At 37.1% G+C, this 19354-nt stretch overlaps 1 protein-coding gene across 1 annotated transcript in view; it reads left to right on the top strand.

The window, feature by feature from the left end:
• The window catches only part of egfem1 (EGF-like and EMI domain containing 1), a 47512-nt gene extending 38187 nt beyond the window's left edge, over positions 1 to 9325 (top strand). The window contains exons 28-32 of the mRNA XM_065280703.1: positions 575 to 703; positions 812 to 940; positions 1668 to 1793; positions 1880 to 2008; positions 6232 to 9325. Of these exons, the coding sequence (XP_065136775.1) occupies positions 575 to 703; positions 812 to 940; positions 1668 to 1793; positions 1880 to 2008; positions 6232 to 6296 (578 nt within the window). The 3' untranslated portion in view covers positions 6297 to 9325. The remainder of the gene's footprint in view (positions 1 to 574; positions 704 to 811; positions 941 to 1667; positions 1794 to 1879; positions 2009 to 6231) is intronic.
• The last annotated feature ends 10029 nt before the right edge of the window (positions 9326 to 19354 follow it).

Genomic DNA, 19354 nt, shown 5'->3' with positions numbered 1-19354 from the left:
ACATTAAATATTTATAAGTAAAAGGGGACATTTCATAAGACTTTATTAAGATGTAAAATAAATCTTTGGTGTCCCTAGAGTACGTATGTGAAGTTTTAGCTCAAAACACCCCACAAATAATTTATTAAAGCATGTTAAAATTTCCAAAAATGTGCCATTTGTGGGTGTGTCCTTTAAAATGCAAATGAGCTGATGAAATGCAAACACTGATCACCATAATGTGATCACTCAATTGTGCTGTCAATTATTTTTTCTTTCTTTCTCTCAGCACTAAATGTCAGTGCCGCGGTTAGATAATGCAGATTAAGGGGCGGAATTATTATAAGATCCCCTTATGACATCACAAGGGGAGCCAAATTTCAATTACCTATTTTTTCACATGCTTGCAGAGAATGGTTTACCAAAACTAAGTTACTGTGTTGATCTTTTTTATATTTTCTATGTTGATAGAAGCACTGGGGACCCAATTATATGGAAAAAGTCAGATTTTCATAAGTTGTCCCCTTTACAGTAACTTCATCTACTATTTTAATAACTAAAAAAAAAAAAAAAACGCTTTCTTTGTGTGTTACAGCTTGTGTCTCAGGTCAATATGGTGTGAACTGTGAACAGGCGTGTGCGTGTCAGAACAATGGTACATGCGACCGCATTACTGGCTGCTGTTCCTGTACACCTGGATACTACGGTCCTGCCTGCCAACACAGTGAGTAAAATCAATCTAGTGCAAAAAAAAAAAAACATTTAAATGACCACAATAATGTGAAAGATATGATATATAAATTATATTATTTGTTACACTTTCATATCCCAGAATGCCCAGCTGGCTTTTATGGCGATCTCTGCGAACGGTCATGTGACTGCGCACATGGGCACCAATGTAATCATGTGACTGGACAGTGCACGTGTCCTCCAGGTTACCACGGTGATCGGTGTGAAAAACGTAAGTCTTTTTAGCTTTAAAGGGGACATTTCACAAGACCTTTTTAAGATGTAAAATAAATCTTTGGTGTCCCCAGAGTACATATGTGAAGTTTTAGCACAAAATACCATATAGATAATTTATTATAGCATGTTAAAATTGCCACTTTGTAGGTGTGAGCAAAAATGTGCCTTTTACATGAGCTGATCTCTGCACTGAATGGCAGTGCCGTGGTTGGATAGTTCAGATTAAGGGGGGGGGGGTATTATCCCCTTCTGACATCACATGGGGAGCCAAATTTGAATGAGCTATTTTTCACATGCTTGCAGAGAATGGTTTATCAAAACTAAGCTACTGGTTTGTTCTTTTTCACATTTTCTACGTTGATAGAAGCACTGGGGACCAAATTATAGCACTTAAACATGGAAAAAGTCAGATTTTCATGATATGTCCCCTTTAAATAAAGCATCACAATAAAATCAATGTGAATTTGCACAAGTTACTTACATTAATTCTGACAGTCAAGATAGTTTCAGTCAGGTGCAAGAAGATAATAAACCGCATTTGCATTAGTAGCAGGTGGGGTGCTTTGGGGTTTTTGATGAAAGACATGTTTTCTCACATCTCTGTACCCTATACTGGCCTATATGCAATATGCAAGCCAAACGATGTGTGTATGGATGTGTGAAAGAGAGTAAAGGGACAGATTGTTAGTCTGATGGTCACTGTGTTGATGTGTATGAAACAGGTTGTGATGCCGGGCGTTACGGGCGTGGATGTGCAGAGCTCTGTGAGTGTGATGGGGCACCTTGTGATCCAACAACTGGACAGTGTCTATGCCCATCTGGAAAGACTGGAGAGCACTGTGAGAAAGGTACAAACAAAGAAACACATTTATGGACATGAGCCCAGCTTACTTCTATTTAAATCTCTCTCTCACTTTCTTTGTCTCTCTCTCAGAGTGTGACATCGGGTCGTACGGTCCAAGCTGTTCTTTTAAATGTCAGTGTACACATGAAGGCCAGTGTGACCAGCACACAGGTCACTGTACCTGTCCTCTCACCTGGATGGGACCCACCTGTGAGGAAGGTGAGCATGTGCCGGTGTAACCTTTTAATGTGTATCGTTCCAGTGACAGTGTAACTGCAAATACTTAAAAATGAAATGTAATCCCTTAATTTATTTGGTGTGTCTCATCTGTATGGTGTCAATTTCAAACAGCTAATGCTTAGTCTCTTCAATCTCTCGCCACAACATCTTTCTTTCCCTAAATTCTGCTTCTCCTTTCGTTCCTGTCAGTCACATGACACGAACCCGACAGCTCAAATTATTTTTCTGAACTGGTGTGACAGTGTGCGTGTCAGTCTGAGTCCATGTGTGTGTGATGATGGGCCCCTGAGCTGTTAAGGGCCTCCTGTCGGTCTGTGTAACAGTACCTCTCTCTGACAGTCATTTTAAGTGAACCACAGCGGGACACATTCACTGTGTGTGTGTGTGTGTGTGTGTGTTTTGTGAATGAGTGCATGTGAGTTTATGAATGTATGAGTGTGTGTCACACACCCACATACTCTGTCCATACACACAACCTCTAAACCTTCACATCCCTAAAAATACAAACAGTTCTTTCACATTTGCTTCTCATTTTAGGTGTACCAGAATACATTCTCATTTACACTTCTCTCGTAACTTTTCCCTTACTGGATTTGTCTTTTGAATTTAATTCATGTTTTAAAATGGATAGATCTGATTGATGCTTCGAATGATGGTTGGTTAAAGCAGCATTCCAGCGATGCTAAAATATTCAGTCTCAGCTAGTCATTGACTAAACAGGGAACATTTTGCATACACTGGTACTAAAGCTGTCACTATATGTATAAATGTACACTGCAAAAAATTATTTTCAAGAAAATAAATTCTTAGTATTTTTGTCTTGTTGTTAGTAAAATATATAAAAATTCTTAAAAATTCGACCCAAGAAAATAAGTCTAGTTTTTAGACCAAAAAATATCAAATTTACGTGATTTTGTGCATAAAACAAGCAAATAAATCATGAAAATTTTTCTTAAACACTTAAATTCAAGAAAAATTCAAGAAAACATAGCTTACCCCATTGGCAGATTTTTTTGCCTGTTTTATGCACTAAATCACTTGCTAGACTAGACTTATTTTCTTGGATCGTTTTTGCTCATGAAGAAAAAGCATCTTAATTTAAGAATTTTTTGATTTTTTTTACTGAAAACAAGACAAAAATACTAATAATTTTTTTCTTAAAAATCATTTTTGCAGTGTAGGAACAGATATGTATGCATTTAGTGCTGATATGTACCTTTGAGGTACTAATATGCACTTTTTACTTTTTGAAAAGGTACCACCCCAGTGACAGCATGAAGGTTTTTTAGCATTAAAATTGAGCTGCAGAATTTACTCAGTAGAAACTTTAGTTTAGTAAAACTTTAGTAAAATCTTCATCTTATTTTGTAAATAAAAATTGTAAATACGTATTTTTTGGACTATAAGTCTCTCCGGAGTATAAGTCGCATCAATATGCGCAATGCGCATAAGGTGACAACACACAAATAATTCTAGTTTCTTGTGTCTTTTTTGAGAACCCCCATTAAACATTCATAGTGCTGGAGGAAAATGTAAGTGAACCCTTGGATTTAATAGCTTGTTGAGCCTCATTTGGCAGCAAATACTTCAAGCAAGCGCTTTCAGTAGTTCTGAATCAGACCTGCACATCATTCAGAAGCAATTTTTGCTCATTCCCCTTTACAAAACCGCTTTAACTCAGACACATTTGTAGGATGTCTGGTGTGAACCGGTCTCTTGAGGTCATTCCACAGGTTAAGGTCTGGACTTTGACTAGGCCACTCCAAATTACTACAATGCTTAAGGTCATTGTCATGTTGCATCAACTAACTTCTACTGAGCTTCAACTGGTGGACAGCCACTCTGACATTATCCTGTAGGATTTTTTTATTTAACTTAATAATTAATTTTACCCTCAATGATGGCAAGTGGTCCAGGCCATGAGGCAGCAAAGCAAGCCCAAATCATGATGTTCCCTCCACCGTACTTCACTGTTGGGATGATGCTTTGATGTTGGTAGGCTGTGCCCATTTTGCGCCATAACATTTTTCCCAAAAAATTCAACTTTTGTTTCATCAATCCATAAAATATTTCCCAGTAGCACTGGGGTTTGCCAAGGTGCTCTTTTGCAAACAGGCTCACAGCAATGTTTTTCAGGAGAGCAGCGGCTTCCTCCGTGGTGTACTGTCATAGACACCGTGCCTGTCCAAACACTTGCATATGGTTGACTCAGGAACAGAGCTGTGTGCCCGTTCCAATGATGTCTTCAAGCCTTTAGCTGTTACTCGTGGGTTCTTCTTTACTTCATTGAGTATACTGCATGGTGTCTTGAGGAGTCATCTTGAATGTGCGCCCACTTCTAGGAAGGGTAGCTACAGTATTTAACTGTCTCCATTTATAGACAATTTGTCTAAGTGTAGACTGATGGAGGTCTAAACATTTTGAGATTGTTTTGTATCCCTTTTCAGCCTTATGGAGTGCAACATCTCTTGATCAGATATCTTTATAAGAGGATGGTTCAGAAGAGCTGATGCTTCTTAAGGACAGCAATCTTAAAATGTGTGAGTGTCTTAATATCAATCAAAGTTGCACTAAACCACACATTTAATCTCATTTTATTAATTGGACTCCAGTTTGCCAGCTTCTGACAAAAAAAAGCTTTCAATAAAGTAATTAGTCCATGGGCTCACTTACATTTTCCTCCAGCACTGTGAATGTTTAAAGGGTGTTTCCAAAAAAGACACAAGAAACTGGAATTATTTATGTCTTGTGAGCTTATGCACATCGTGTTTGTTTATTGTTATGACCTAGATGAGGATCATAAAGCATTTTATGGCAAATCACTGTAGAAAACCATGCAGTTCATTCCTAGGGATTCACATAATTTTTCTTGCCACTATATAGTCCGGAAAATACGTTAAGTGACCCAGTCTGTGAAAAGCCAGCTAAAGTAATTTTTCGTGATTTACCCATTTCGCACAAAATCATCCTACATAATGTAATAAAGAAGATTTAGTGAAAAATAACCTTAATATCTTTAATATTGACTGAGTCAAAGATTGAATGACTGCCTATAATCTCATTGTTACATAATGAAACTTGAATTAAAAAAAACTGCAAAAAATGACTTTCTTGCTTACAGGGTTCCTTGAAAGTTTGTGAATCTGGGGGAAAAAATTCAAGGCCCTGGGAAGTTTTTGAAAATATACATACATAGATACAGGTCATTTAAAGTGCTTGAATCTATTTTATGCAAGAAGTTTTCTGAAAAAAAAAATCCACATTATTCCCTGTGTAGTGTAGGATAATATCATACAAATTCTAGACTTTTTAAGCACACATGCTTAACTGTTTGCTTTTAATGCTTATATCTTCTGTATGCAAATGTTGATTCATACCAAAATGCTTTTTTGCATAGTTGTGTTTGACACATAAGAACGTGTCGGGTTACGTATGTAACTGTTGTTCCCTGAGAAGGGAACTAGGCGCTTCGTCTCCCTTGCCATACTTCCTGCCCCCTGTAACGCCATCTTTGGCAATATTTCAGATAGCAATATAATCCCTGGCTCCCGCGTCACCCTGTATTTGTCGTTAAGCCTCACCATTGGTTGAATTTGATAAACACATTCAGACGCACCTACCCCGGGAGGCGTACCCAAAGTGTCACCGCAGTGACGCAGCGCGAGTTCCCTCGAAAGGGAACTGTAACAATGTGTCTTAAATGTAACACTATATAAGCTTTCTCTTACTTGAAATGTGTCCCCACATTTAGTCCTTGAATTTGAGGGTGTCGAACCTTGAAAGGTCCTTGAATTCGAAATTAACCAAAGTGTGGGAACCCTATGCTTAGTATTTTTGTCTTGTTTTCAGTACAAATATTTAAAAATTCTTAAATTAAGATGCATTTTCTTAATGAGCAAAATCACCTAAGAAAATATATGTAGTTTTTAGAAACAAATATTACATTTAAGTGAATTTGTGATTAAAACAAGCAACAAAAAAAAACGGCCAATGGGGTAAGAAAAAAACTTTATTTAGCTTGTTTTAAGCACAAATTCACTTAAATTGTAAATTTTTTGTTTTAAATACTAGATGTATTTTCTTAGGTCATTTTGCTCATTTAGAAAATACATCTTGATTTATGAATTTTTATATATTTGTACTGAAAACATGAAAGTCATTTTTTGCAGTGCAGTCAATATATTTATTTCTCTTTCTTTCAGGTGCTTTCATAGAGCATGTACCTTCACATGTGCAGAAGAGACGACGACGTGTTTCACAGTCCTAGTCCCGCTACAGAGTTTTAAGCACACGCACACACACTCCACTACAATCCCACTAGAAGACCAGTGGCTTGAGCGAATGTGTGCGCGAGTGTGTATACTGTAGGACTTGTCATTATGGGTTTTTCCCCAGAAGAGCAAAGCCACAGAAGAATCAGTACGAGAAAGCATTGCGAGAAACACTCCTGGATACACACAACCACTGACAGGCTGTCAATGAATGCGTATGCGTTTCATTTGAATCCACGCATGTATCCGGTTGGAAGCACGTCTATGGGTATCAATGTGTTTAGAAAGCAAATGTCACACTTTGCAAAGGACTACAGTAGTTTGACTTAACACAAAAATGTGAAATGTTTGTGTCATGTGTGTGTGAATGTTTGTGAGTATGCGATTCCGTACAAAACAAACATCCCACATCAGACATTCAAACCAAACCATCTGATCGACCGAACGCCCACCGAGCCACAAATCCCAACCGAACCTCTCTATTACAGGATGAGAGTTAAGCCTCAACCACTTCCAATTCTATAGTACATACCACAAATACACCACTTAAGTGTCACTCAAGCAACGTCCAATCGGATCGCAGAACACACAAAACACGCTTTCTTTCTATACATATCATGCGCAGTCTAAAATTTACCTTGTAAACGTATACTAAATTTACATTTTCTTTACAGCGTTGCCTTTAAATTTATCTTTTATGGGATTTTTAGGTCTGAATTGGAAACATTTGTGCTATAGATACACATATACAGTATATACTTAAAGGGATACTCCAGCCAAATATCAACATTACCCCATGATTTACTCACCCTCAAGCCATCTGAGATACACATGTCCATCAGCTTTCAGACAAACACATTTGGAGTTATTTTAGTAAATGTCCTTGCTCTTTCACACTTTATAATGAAAACGGGAATCGGGAAACAACTTCTGACAAAAAAGTGCATTCATCCTTCACAGAAGTAATCCACACGGCTTCAATGGGTTAATAAACAGGGTTCCCACGGGTCCTTGAAACCCTTGAAAGTTTGTGAATCTAGGGGAAATTATTTAAGGCCCTGGGAAGTTTTTGAAAAAAAACCTAATACAGGTCATTAAAAGGGCTTGAATCTATTTTATGCAAGAAGTTTTCTGGAAAAAATCCATATTATATTCCCTGTGTAGTGTAGGATAATATCATAAAAATTGGAGACTTTTTAAGCACACGTGCTAAACTGTTCGCTTTAAATGCTTATATCTTCTGTATGCAAATGTTGATTCATACCAAAATGCTTTATTGAATAGTTGTGTTTGACACATGAAAACGTCTTGGGTTACGTGTGTTACTGTTGTTCCCTGAGAAGGGAACGAGACGCTGCGTCCCCCTTGCCATACTTCCTGCATCACTGTAACGCCGTTTTTAGCAATATTTCAGATAACGATATAATTCCTGACTCCCGCATCATCCTGTCTTTGTCGTTAAGCCTCACCATTGGTTGAATTTGATATACACATTTAGACACACTTACCCCTGGAGGCGTCCCCAAAGTGTCACAGCAGTGACGCAGCGCGAGTTCCCTCAAAAGGAAACTGTAACAATATATCTTAAGAGGTAACACGATGTAACCTTGCTCTCACTTGAAATATGTACCAACATTTAAGCCCGATTTATAGTCGTGCGTAAGCTCTATGCCGTAGCTACGCCGTAGGTTATCCGTACCCTCTGCGTAGCCTGGTGTGCACCTTACAAAAAATTTAACATTGCGTCAGTTCTACGCGGACCGCAAGCGCTGTGATTGCTCCACCAGAACCCCTCCCGTCAGGTTAAAAAAACAGTTTCATAGGTATTTCTGTTTGTAACGGTGAAAACAACGATGGGCCAAGTTGAGAAGTGATTTAACTCAAACTGCAACAAGTTGCTATTTCTTCTTCGTTTGTGGGTTAACTTGCCAAGCTTCTTCTTCATTGACGGTCGCGCTGGTTACACGCGTGGATACTGCCTACAAGCGGTCGCGCATGTGTTTGCACGTTGACGTGGACGACGACACAAAAGTATAAATGAAAACCGACGCGGAACCTACGCACAACTATAACGAGCCCTTTAGTCCTTGAATTTGAGGGTATTGGACCTGGAAAGTCCTTGAAAGGTCCTTGAATTTGAAGTTAACTAAGGTGTGGGAACCCTGAATAAAGGTAATCGATGCAATTTTGTAATAAAAATATCCATATTTCAAACTTTAAAAATTATAAATTATAATAACTAGCTTCCAGTAACAAATCCATATTGGAGGAGGAGTTTTAGCGTAGTGAGCATTGGTTGCCATGGGTACATTGTGCAGTATCTCTCGTGAGCGCATGAGTCCAAGAAGGGTCGTCACCGGGAGCTAGTTATTATAGTTATATATTTCTTAAAAAAAACACATCGATTACCCGCAGAAGACCTTTATTAACCCATTGCAGCCGTGTGGATTACCTGTGTGAAGGATGAATGCACTTTTTTGGGCTTTAAAGTCAGAAGTTATAAACTGTGGAAAAGCAAGGACATTTACTAAAATAACTCCAAATGTGTTCGTCTGAAAGATGATGGACTTATGTATCTTGGATTGCTTGGGGGTGAGTAAATCATGGGGTAATTTTGATATTTGACTTCAGTATCCCTTTGTGTTAAGAACACTTTATTTGGTTTACCTCTGCGGGCGTGATGTATTTCCTGTGAAAGTATATCCAAATGACTTTAGCGATGTGTAAATATTCTGTGTTGCCACCCATCATCGTGCCATCTGAGGTAAATTATTAAACCAAGCTGTCCGGAGGGATTTAGACCGAATCTGATGCTTGTAAACTGAATGGCGAGTTCATCCAAAGATAGATTCGCCACATGCCAAACAATCCTAATCCATACAAATGACAGTGCTTAGTTAGATCCTTTACTGTATAGTGTTTTATTTATCCGTTCTGCCTTTGTTCCTCTCAGGATTTTATCAAACAAAAAGTGGCTGTACAGGAACAATATAAGTACTGGTGCTAAAACCTTTCATTAAACATGTTTGTACAAAAATAACATTGTGTCGTAAAAGATGTCTTCTTTTGTTCAAGCAATGTTGTAACAAAGCATAAATGCTATTAGTTTTGATCACTCAAGTGTAACGTTTCTGTTTGTTGGACATTTAGTTTGTGTGATATCACACCAGAGTGACAGCACGTTCCTCTGAACCTCTCAGATTGAAGGGTCAGATGTGCCGGAGGTCACCTGCCTACGCCTGTCGCCCACCTGACTGGAACGGGTCCTACGTGTGTTTGTCTTTTTGTCACTGCTGTAAGCGTGGACCGTCCCAGCAGCATTACTCAAGTGCAGTGGACCGTCACTGCAGGTGGGAGAGCCAGGCAGAGACCCCTGCGCCCTGACGCGTGATGCCCGGCATGAGTGATGGAAGCTGGGGGGTTGTCGGTGGACAGAGCCCCTGAGTCTGATGGATTGGAGGGGCCGCCGCTGGTCGCACCGTGTTGTGACAGCCTACAGATGTTCTCCAATAATGTTTATCAGCCAGAGCCTCTAGCAATGGATGACACACACCTGTTTCCAGTCAAACAGGGCACTAGAAGCCATCCATCCACACACATACAAGCGCACATGCACACCTGAGTCCAGTCAAACAGACCTCCATAGCCCATTCATTCAGTACGGTATGGGTGGTCGTGATACTGTACACCGGCTTTGATGAGCGAATAGGAAGCGCGTGCAGCGTCCCGATCGACTGGACAAAGGTACACATTGTCTTTTTGGGCTGCTGCCGGGGGTTTTCTTATTTATCTGTCCTGTTTTCCTCGCAGTTAGTCTTGTACAAGTTTGGGCAAAATGTCAAGAAAGCCAATGCGATTTCGGCTTTTTTTAGTTTTACTGCCCTGGCCTCTGCAGCGCATGCACACTCAACAATCTGTGCATTCAATAAAAAGTATAATTAAACCCGAGCTATGCAAATAAATATGAAGTGTATTTAAAATATCTTGTCTTGCAATGCAAAGAATGCGAGGTTTGTTGCATGTGGCCGGACCTAAACGTCCTTTAAATGCTTTACGGTGTCAATTGATCTCTGATAGGCTGTTAAAACTCGTGCACGTGGATGTAATAAAAAAAATGAACACAACCCAGACTCACTAGCCTCTGTGTTACTCGTATGATACAGATATAGTTTAATAAACTAAGACAAGCTAAGCATTTTGAAAGACAGCCAGATCGGAGCCCGCAGTGATGAAAGAAGCCATTGGAGTGTTTAGATGCGATCTGGCGGGAAGGTTTGGCGCGGAAATTACGCGTACTGTGTCAGCGAAGCGGCGCTATCACCACGCTGTCTTTTCGCGCCAAACGGATTACTCTCTTCTTTCCTTAAGCTCGCCCGTTCCCGGAGGACCGCGCCTTTTGAACCCGTGATAAAACTGAAGAGAGACCCGGGGAAATCAACTCAATGGAGTCTCGCACCATTTGGGCCACTGGTTGTGCAGAAACAACAAACTCAAATGCCGAAGAGATGAGTATCAGTGAACTCTCCCACACTAACCGTCTGTGAATGCAGGGTGTAAAATCCTCATCTGTTTCTTGCAGACTTGCACTATAGCTAAAAATGCACGTTTAGGTTAATGTAAAGGAATTGGGGCGTTCACACAGGACGTTCTTGTGTCCAGAAACATTTGACAAGAGTGGTTAAACTAAAAAAAAAAAAAAAAACTAAATTCTGTTTTTATAGGGTTTTTCACAGTTTTATAAAAAAAACATTTTAGAACAAATGAAGAGTTTCGTTGCAAAACGTGATAACCCCGTTTTTTTATTTTTCAGAAATCTCGTTTTTTGGTTGTGCATTCCAATTAATATCAATTCAAAGTTGGTTTGTTTTGATTTAAACCTTCATAACTTAAAACATACAGCTAAGTAGCACCATAAAACAAAATAATAACATGATAACATAATAATAAACATGTTTTGACAAAATGTTTAAAAACGGAGTTATCTCGTTTTGCAACAAAACTCTTCAAATTATGATTTTTCATGAAAAAACAAACAGGTAAATGATAAAACATAAGTTATATGTCAGAAATAATAGAAAATAGGAAAATTATAAAAAGCCTATAAAATAAAAGAAAATTATAAAATATAAATTATATATACAAAAGCATATAAAACTGAATAGCATTATTTCAATTTGTAATTTAAAATTGATTTTATTTGTATAGAGCTTTTTACAGTTTGCACTGTTGGAAAGCACCTTTGCATAATAGACGTTTAGTAAAAAAGACAAAATAAAAAAAAAACATTAGGAAAAAGAAATTATGAAAACAAATTGATTATAAAATGAAGCTTACATTAGTGATACTAACGAAAAATAGCTGTATGCCCACATGATCAACCCATTCTCAACAAATGCATACAAATAGCAAGCAGTGTGACTATCCTGCACATACGCCAAATTTTCTTCTTTTTTTTACCATTGTCGAAAACAAATGAGAAACCAATAAATAAAACAACACGAAAAGATGCGCCATATTAGTAAACGTAAAGGACTGGCGTATCATATGCACCCAAAATTGGAATTTGGCGTGTTTATTGCACGATAATCACACGATTTTATTGTTCAGACTGCCATAGCGCTATAATGCAAATCTTTGTTTTGTTTTCATAAAAGTTGCTTATATAAAATACACGGTATTATTGCAATTTTATTTTCATTTTTCATAAATCTTACATTAGCGTTACTAACTCAAAATATTGTCACTGGTGCAGTGGTGAGTGAAAGGCTTCTGTTTGTAGTGTGTGCTCCAGACATTACACAATGTACAAAACCATACAATTTATAGCTGCAATATATACAGAATTATTGTTTGTAGGATTGCATTCGTATTTTTTTTTTTTTTTTCATACCCAAACCCATAATAGGCCTACAGCTGTATGCGTCTTAAAGGGATACTTTAATTCTGTCATCATTTATTCACTGTCATGTTGTAACATACCTGCATAAATATCTTTGTTCTGATAAACACAAAAGAAGATATTTTGAGGAATATTTTTAACCAAGACGATCCTGAGCCCCATTCACTTCTATAGTAGGATAAAAGAATACCATGGAAGTGAATGGGGCTCAGGAATTGTTTGGGTACAAACATTCCTCAAAATATCTTCCTTTGTGTTTATCAGAACAAAGAAATGTATAACAAGATGATAGTGAGTAAATGATGACAGAATTTTCATTTTTGGATGAAATATCCCTTTAAGTGTATGATTTTAAACGGTTTTAGTCTGACGTGGACTGAAGGTACATAGACCAACAGTAAAAAAAAAAAAAACGCGAAGATGTACCCTGCAGCGCGTCATCTGTAGACGCCCCATTAGAATTTGGAAATCCCCCCATTTGAGTCGACAAAATCAGCACACAGCATCTCTGTGTACACTTAAAGAATACTATCATACTTTCTTCTTTTATCAGGAACCCGTCATTAATCTAAATTATTCAGGGATCATTTAACAGCTTCTGCTTGAATGTGAATGCGCGAGGGTTCGTGCTGTGCAAGCACGTGTCAGAGTGCGCCGCTAGGGGGCACGCGACGCAGTATTGTGGCTTATAGACCCACGCACCTTACAATGCACAACCCACTTATTTTTCAACCACTTATGTGTCATTTAAGTTTGCTCGACCACTATTAGAGTTCATGTGGTCTTAGAAAATGACCATTTAAACTGCTTTGCTGGATTATGTGGTTTTGTTTTATATCGTTCTGGGATCTAGATGGTGAGTGTATATCAGTGCATTACTGAAAGGAAATTTGGCAGTATATTTCCACCAAGTGAAAATAGCCCGAGGGTCTAAATTACAGCAATAAACCCTTAACTACAGTCAAGGAGCAGCCCTTAATTTCAGTGCGTCATGCGCGTTATCTAAGGTAGAGCACAATTGCTTTTTCATCCAGTTCCAGTTTAAAGGCTCTTTGCGTAAGTCCACGGACCTCTGAGGCATTTTAAACAGTAAGTCTTTACCTCTAACACATCTTGTCATATTAAAACCATATGCATGGCGGCATCCGCCGCTCGCGCTGAGTGCCCATCAATAACGCTAATGACCCGTTTCCCGGGGGATCACAACAAATACCCGAATGAAACCGGCGCTCTTTAACGGGGCCGCGGCTCTTTCCGAGGCTGTCACGTAGCCACCGGCTCGACTTTATCAAAAACAGCAAAGGATGAAAAGAGCGCGCGCTTTGCGAGGGAGATATTAAACTCACGGGGAGACATAAACCCCCCCTTCTGATCCGTGCCAACTGTAAGACTATCTGGCCTATTACAACTTAACAGCCTTTCACAAAAGTAAAACCATCTTTTTGTGCCTAATCTTGAGCTGTATGGTGCAGTGAGAACAGTGGATTGCTCAGACTCTTAAATGTGATTGGTGTAATGAGTATGGATTTTAAATAATAAAAAAATCAGCAAAGATTTGTAGCAGACTTGCAGAGCAGCTTAACGCATTAATATAGAGTTCAAGTGATGCGCGAAGACTCCTGTAACGTTTACTAACGTTATGTAAAGGTTATTTAAATGTTAGGATAAAACGTTCTTAAATGAATGTTAATGCAATGTTATGACGTTGATAAAACTGGTTAATGTTTACAAAAACATAAATATTTAAAAAATACCGGGAACACTTTACTTGAAGGGGTGTTCATAAGACTATATGACACCTTCATAATCGTGACATGACACGTGCTATGAACATGAAGGAGATTTTATGCACATTCATGACAACTGTCATTAAGTGTCATTTGTTCAATTATGTCATTTTTAGTGCAAAGATGACATTGTTTGAATTGTCATTGTAATGACAACTTGACATTAACTAGCTAATACATCATCATTTGTTATAAATCTGTCATAAACATGACATAGCAGAATAATTATCAAACTTAAGAAACTACCTATAGCTTTATCGATTAACATTACATTAAACTGTCATTAAAATGTCATTAGGTGTTAATATTATGTCAAATTATTTTAATACCTGCAACAGACATGCCAAAAGATTTTATGTATGTGCACAAATACATAAAAAAATGACATCTACCAGAAACTGTTGTTCCTCACACAGAGGATTCTGAAATGTTTTGACATAATAGAAAAAACTAACAAAATATTTAATTTATTTAATGTTATTATTAACTGTTTCCCAGCGATATGGACCCACGACGCTGGATGGGTTAACCCTTTATTGTACTGTTTTAATTTAATTTTAGGTGAATCGTTCTCCAATTGCAATAAAATGTAATTTAATCAATTATTATTATTATTATTATTATTGAATGATTGATTTTATTTGTTACACATGGAGGAAACTTAAATACACATTATGAACTGAAGAATATTTATGACGTTGTTTTTAAACTATTTGACAGAGTATTAACACTTAATGACATTTTAATGACAAATTATATTTGTGCCACTGGTAAAAAGTGGTCAGTTATGTTGTCTTAGTAATGTCAAGTTGTCATGACAAAGACATCTCAAACAATGTCATCTTTGCATTAAAAATGACATAAATGAAAAATGACACATATGAAAGTTGTCATTAACGTGCATAAAATCTCCCTTATGTTCATAGCACGTGTCATTTCAGTCTTATGAACACCCCTTCAAGTAAAGTGTTACCCAAATGCCTGAACGTCCTCAAAATTATGTGACACTGTCTGTGAAATCCAAGAAAAAGTCTCAATCTAATTATAAGATTAGGACCTTAAAAGTTTTTGATTTCAAGATATCTAGGTTATTTTTCACAGAATATTCTTTATATGAGGGGTCTCCAAACTTTTTGTGAGCAAGGGCTACCACAATGGATAAAACAATCTGGAGGTTTTGGTCAGTCTACTCAAACTTTTTTTGTTATACTTGTTTATTTTATCATTGTTTAAAATGTTAACATACATAAAAGAAGCCAAGATAACACAAAAAATATGTAATAAATGTTTCACGGGCACCATGTTGGAGACCACTGCTTTAGGATGATTTTATATGACTTTAGCTGTGTTTTCACAGACAGGGACAGGGTCACATATATTTGAGAAAAAAAACATATTTTGAACATTTAAATGATAACATTAAATGATGTTTGAGTGCCTTATTGAAAGATCATCCTTGTAACGTGGGAAAGCCTGTCTTACATTAATCGTTCCTAACCTTTATCTTAAATGTAAAATACGACATTCCTACAATGTGCAATTTTAAGTGTATACTGTAAGTCATTGATAAATCAGTGAAGAGTTTCTGTAACTTATCAAAAGTAAAAACTTGCATATGTAACATATGTTCTCATGACTACTCAGCACATATGTTTTACATTGTAGAATGTTGTATTGTTAATTAAAAACATTGCAGGAACGTTATGAAATAATGTTAACTATAAAATAACGTTCCACCAATGTTAGTCAAACTGTTTTCCTGTAGCTCAATTGGTAGAGCATTGTGTGGCAAAGCAAAGCTCATGGGTTTGATCCCAGGTACTGGACATTATCACAGTTTTATAATATTTCAAATCACAACCAAAAAAGAATGTTTGGAAAACGTTCTCACAACATAAATGTGATATTTTGATATTAACTATCATTGCAAATACCATTAACTTCATGCTTTGTGTTGAAGTGAAATCTTGCTTGCTGTATTAGCACATTTACGCATTTGGCAGATGCTTTTACTTTCAAGTATACATTTATCACGACCCATGACAGTTGCACTTCTAAACTCTCATATTAGAAATTATTGTCAAGATTGTACTTTACTGTATGTCAATCCTCTGCTAGTTGTATCTACTGGCACCACTATGCACGGCGGGTGCTGTTTCTGTTGGCGAGTGTGGAAGTGATGGTGCCAAGTTAATCAGGGAGAGAGTGCCAGCCGTGTCACACCCTGCACTCAATATCTGTGATAGATGTCCTGACCAGGGCTGCGGTGCCACACAGGGGTGGTGGCAGAGAGTATGGGCATGTTTTAGTCTACATTAAAGAGAAGGGCCTGTATTTGAACACACACGTAATAGTGTGTGATGATGTGTGCGCGGCTGTTTTGTACCTTGGCCAAAAGACTCATTTGTTCATTAGATGAGCAGGGGAAATGCGCTGGAGCGATGGGGAAATTCCAACATTAAATGCAACCGCTCCCTCGAGGAGGACAAATGTTTGTGTGTTTGTATGGTGGGGCACATCTCAATCGCACACATGCACACCACTATAATTTGGCTCCAACCACAAATAAAAGTTATTTTGAGCAAATAAGCATTTTATTTTTATACAGTACTATACACTGATTTCTAACACATTATAACAGATTTGTTTATCATTTTTAACTTTTGCAAAAAATGCCTTTTAGTCATTTGCACAATTTTAATAGGGAGTAGTGTTGAAAACGTCACAAAATGTGTTTTAAGTATTTGCAATGCAAAAAACATTGTACAGTACACATAAGCGAATGCAAGATGTAGTGGCAATGGCCCAGTAGGGCACGTGATGATTTGGTGAGCTGGTCTAAAAGACTCATATTGGTTCTGGCCCATTGGGCCATCCATGTTGTTCAGCTTCGACGAGTATCTGATGGTTAAGACATCCTGATGATGATTGCCTACATAGATGTTGACCTGCAGAGGCAGATATACAAGCGACAGCCCTATGATCTCTCATAGCATAAGAGACACACACAGCAAACAGCTGGTCAGTAATGGTCCACGCTGGCCTCTTTTCCTCCTCTGTGGACCCATTATCACCTTCACCCTACTACAGCACCCACAAACCTCTCTCCAGCCAACCTCATCAAAGTGGGACGACCTGCTGTGACCTCATCAGCGCTGGGTGACCCATGATGACCTCATCAAAGCAGGACGCCCCACTGAGCTCAGAGACTGACGGGTTGCACTGACCATCGGGAAAAGAAGCGGGCCATCAATTATCAAAGAGCGTAACACCGTTTTTAGTGCCGAGGCATCGATACGCACAAACATCACTTTCGTTTCAGTTTGAACTTAAATCCAGCAATAGAAACTCGCTTTGGTCCATTTTGATTTTTGGTTTGATGTAAATAAAGGAGATTAAAATGTAACTTCAGTGGATTAGATTTCGCTTTGGGCAAATTGTGTTTCGAGTACATTTACTCACAGACAGCGAGGGGAAACACAAAAGGGGTCTTAACTAATTTCCCAAGCAAATCCCACCCGCCTCTCATCACGCACACAAAGCCTCAATCCCAGACAACCAGTCATCACCCCTCTTACAACAATGACATCCACCCACTACAGTTCAGGGTAAGAGAAGCGCTTGACAAAAGGAGCGAGAAAAATGATGGTATGCACATTCCTTGGGAAGTTGAGTATTTTTGATATGACTATGAAAGAAAGTTGGAGAATCCGAAGCGTGCGAAAGAAACTCTGAGCCGCTTGCCAACGTTGGATTCCATTTAAAGCGAAAGCGTGCGAGAAAGAGATGTCATTCGTATGTTGTTTCTCATTGAGAGTTTGAGCGATGAGCCAGGTCATCACATCTCTCCACCTCATCCATCATTTCTCTCAAACAAACGAGTGCAGCGCGGATTCTTTTCTCCCTCTGCTGCCTTTCAGTGGCTTTTCTGTCCATCTCTCTTTCAGACTCACTGTGACTGTGGGACAGTAGAGGCCTGTGAGAGAGAGATGACCAGAGATCAGACTCGCACTGCGTCTGTCTGGCAGCATGTGTGGAGATTTTATGCATCGCAGTGTGAAGTAATGCGTGTGGGTGTGTGGAAGAGGATTTTTGGTGGTTAAATGTGTCTGTATGGCTTTGTGCGAGAACTTCAGGTGGTACCATCTGTTCGACGGTAATGTTTAGTGTTTAATTGAGAGACATACAGTAGATTAAGTTTTAATGAGATTGAAGTTGGACAAGTACAGAAATCACAGAGGTTCATCTTATGAAAGATTATTCAAGACATTGGTCATCCCGAAAATGTTTTGCATGAAGAATTTTTATCATTTTGCTATTATTTAAAAAAGTTTTCATTTTATGAAAACATTTTTTTTAACATTTTACAGTTATTATAATTTGTAAAAAAGTTTTTTATTTTGCATTGTGACATCATTTTATGACAAAACAATTTTTTTTTATTTTATTTTGCAATTATAATCATTTTAAAAGTTTTTTTAATTTGCATTGTGACCATTTTATGACAACATTTTTTGTTATTATAATTTAAAAAAAAGTTTTTTATTGTGCATTGTAACATCATTTTATGACAAAAACAAAAAATAATTATGACCAAAAAATTTTTTATTTTATTTTGCAATTATTATCATTTTGAAAAGGTTTTTTATGTTGCATTGTGACATCATTTTATGACAAAAACAAAAGATAATTATGACAAAAAAATGTTTTATTTTATTATGCAATTATTATCATTTTAAAGTTTTTTTTTTATTTGCATTGTGACATCATTTTATGACCACATTTGTTTTACATTTTACAGTTATTATAATAAAAAAGTTTTTTTTTTATTTTGCATTGTGACATCATTTTATGACAAAACCAATTATTATTTTTAAAATAATTTTAAAAATTATTATCATTTTAAAAACTTTTTTATTTTGCATTGTAACATCATTTCATGACAAAATATTATTATTTTTTTATTTTGCAATTATTATTATTTTAAAAAGTTTTCTTTTTGCATTGTGACATCATTTTATGACAAAAACAATTATTATTTTTTAAAATTGTGCAATTATTATCATTTTAAAAACGTTTTTATTTTGCATTGTAACATCATTTCATGACAAAATATTATTATTTTTTTATTTTGCAATTATTATTATTTTAAAAAGTTTTCTTTTTGCATTGTGACATCATTTTATGACAAAAACAATTATTATTTTTTAATTTTACAATTATTATCATTTATAAAATATATTTTTTATTTTGCAATGTGACATAATTTTATGACAAAAACTATAAATATTTATTATACACTCTAAAAATGCGGGGTTGTTTTTAAACCCAGTGTTGGGCCAAAAATATGTTAACCTAAAATTGTTAT

Source organism: Paramisgurnus dabryanus, chromosome 8 (assembly GCF_030506205.2).
Source record: "Paramisgurnus dabryanus chromosome 8, PD_genome_1.1, whole genome shotgun sequence".
NCBI lineage: Eukaryota > Metazoa > Chordata > Actinopteri > Cypriniformes > Cobitidae > Paramisgurnus > Paramisgurnus dabryanus.
Note: the sequence above shows the minus strand (reverse complement) of the source record. Positions and strands in the feature narration are given on the sequence as shown.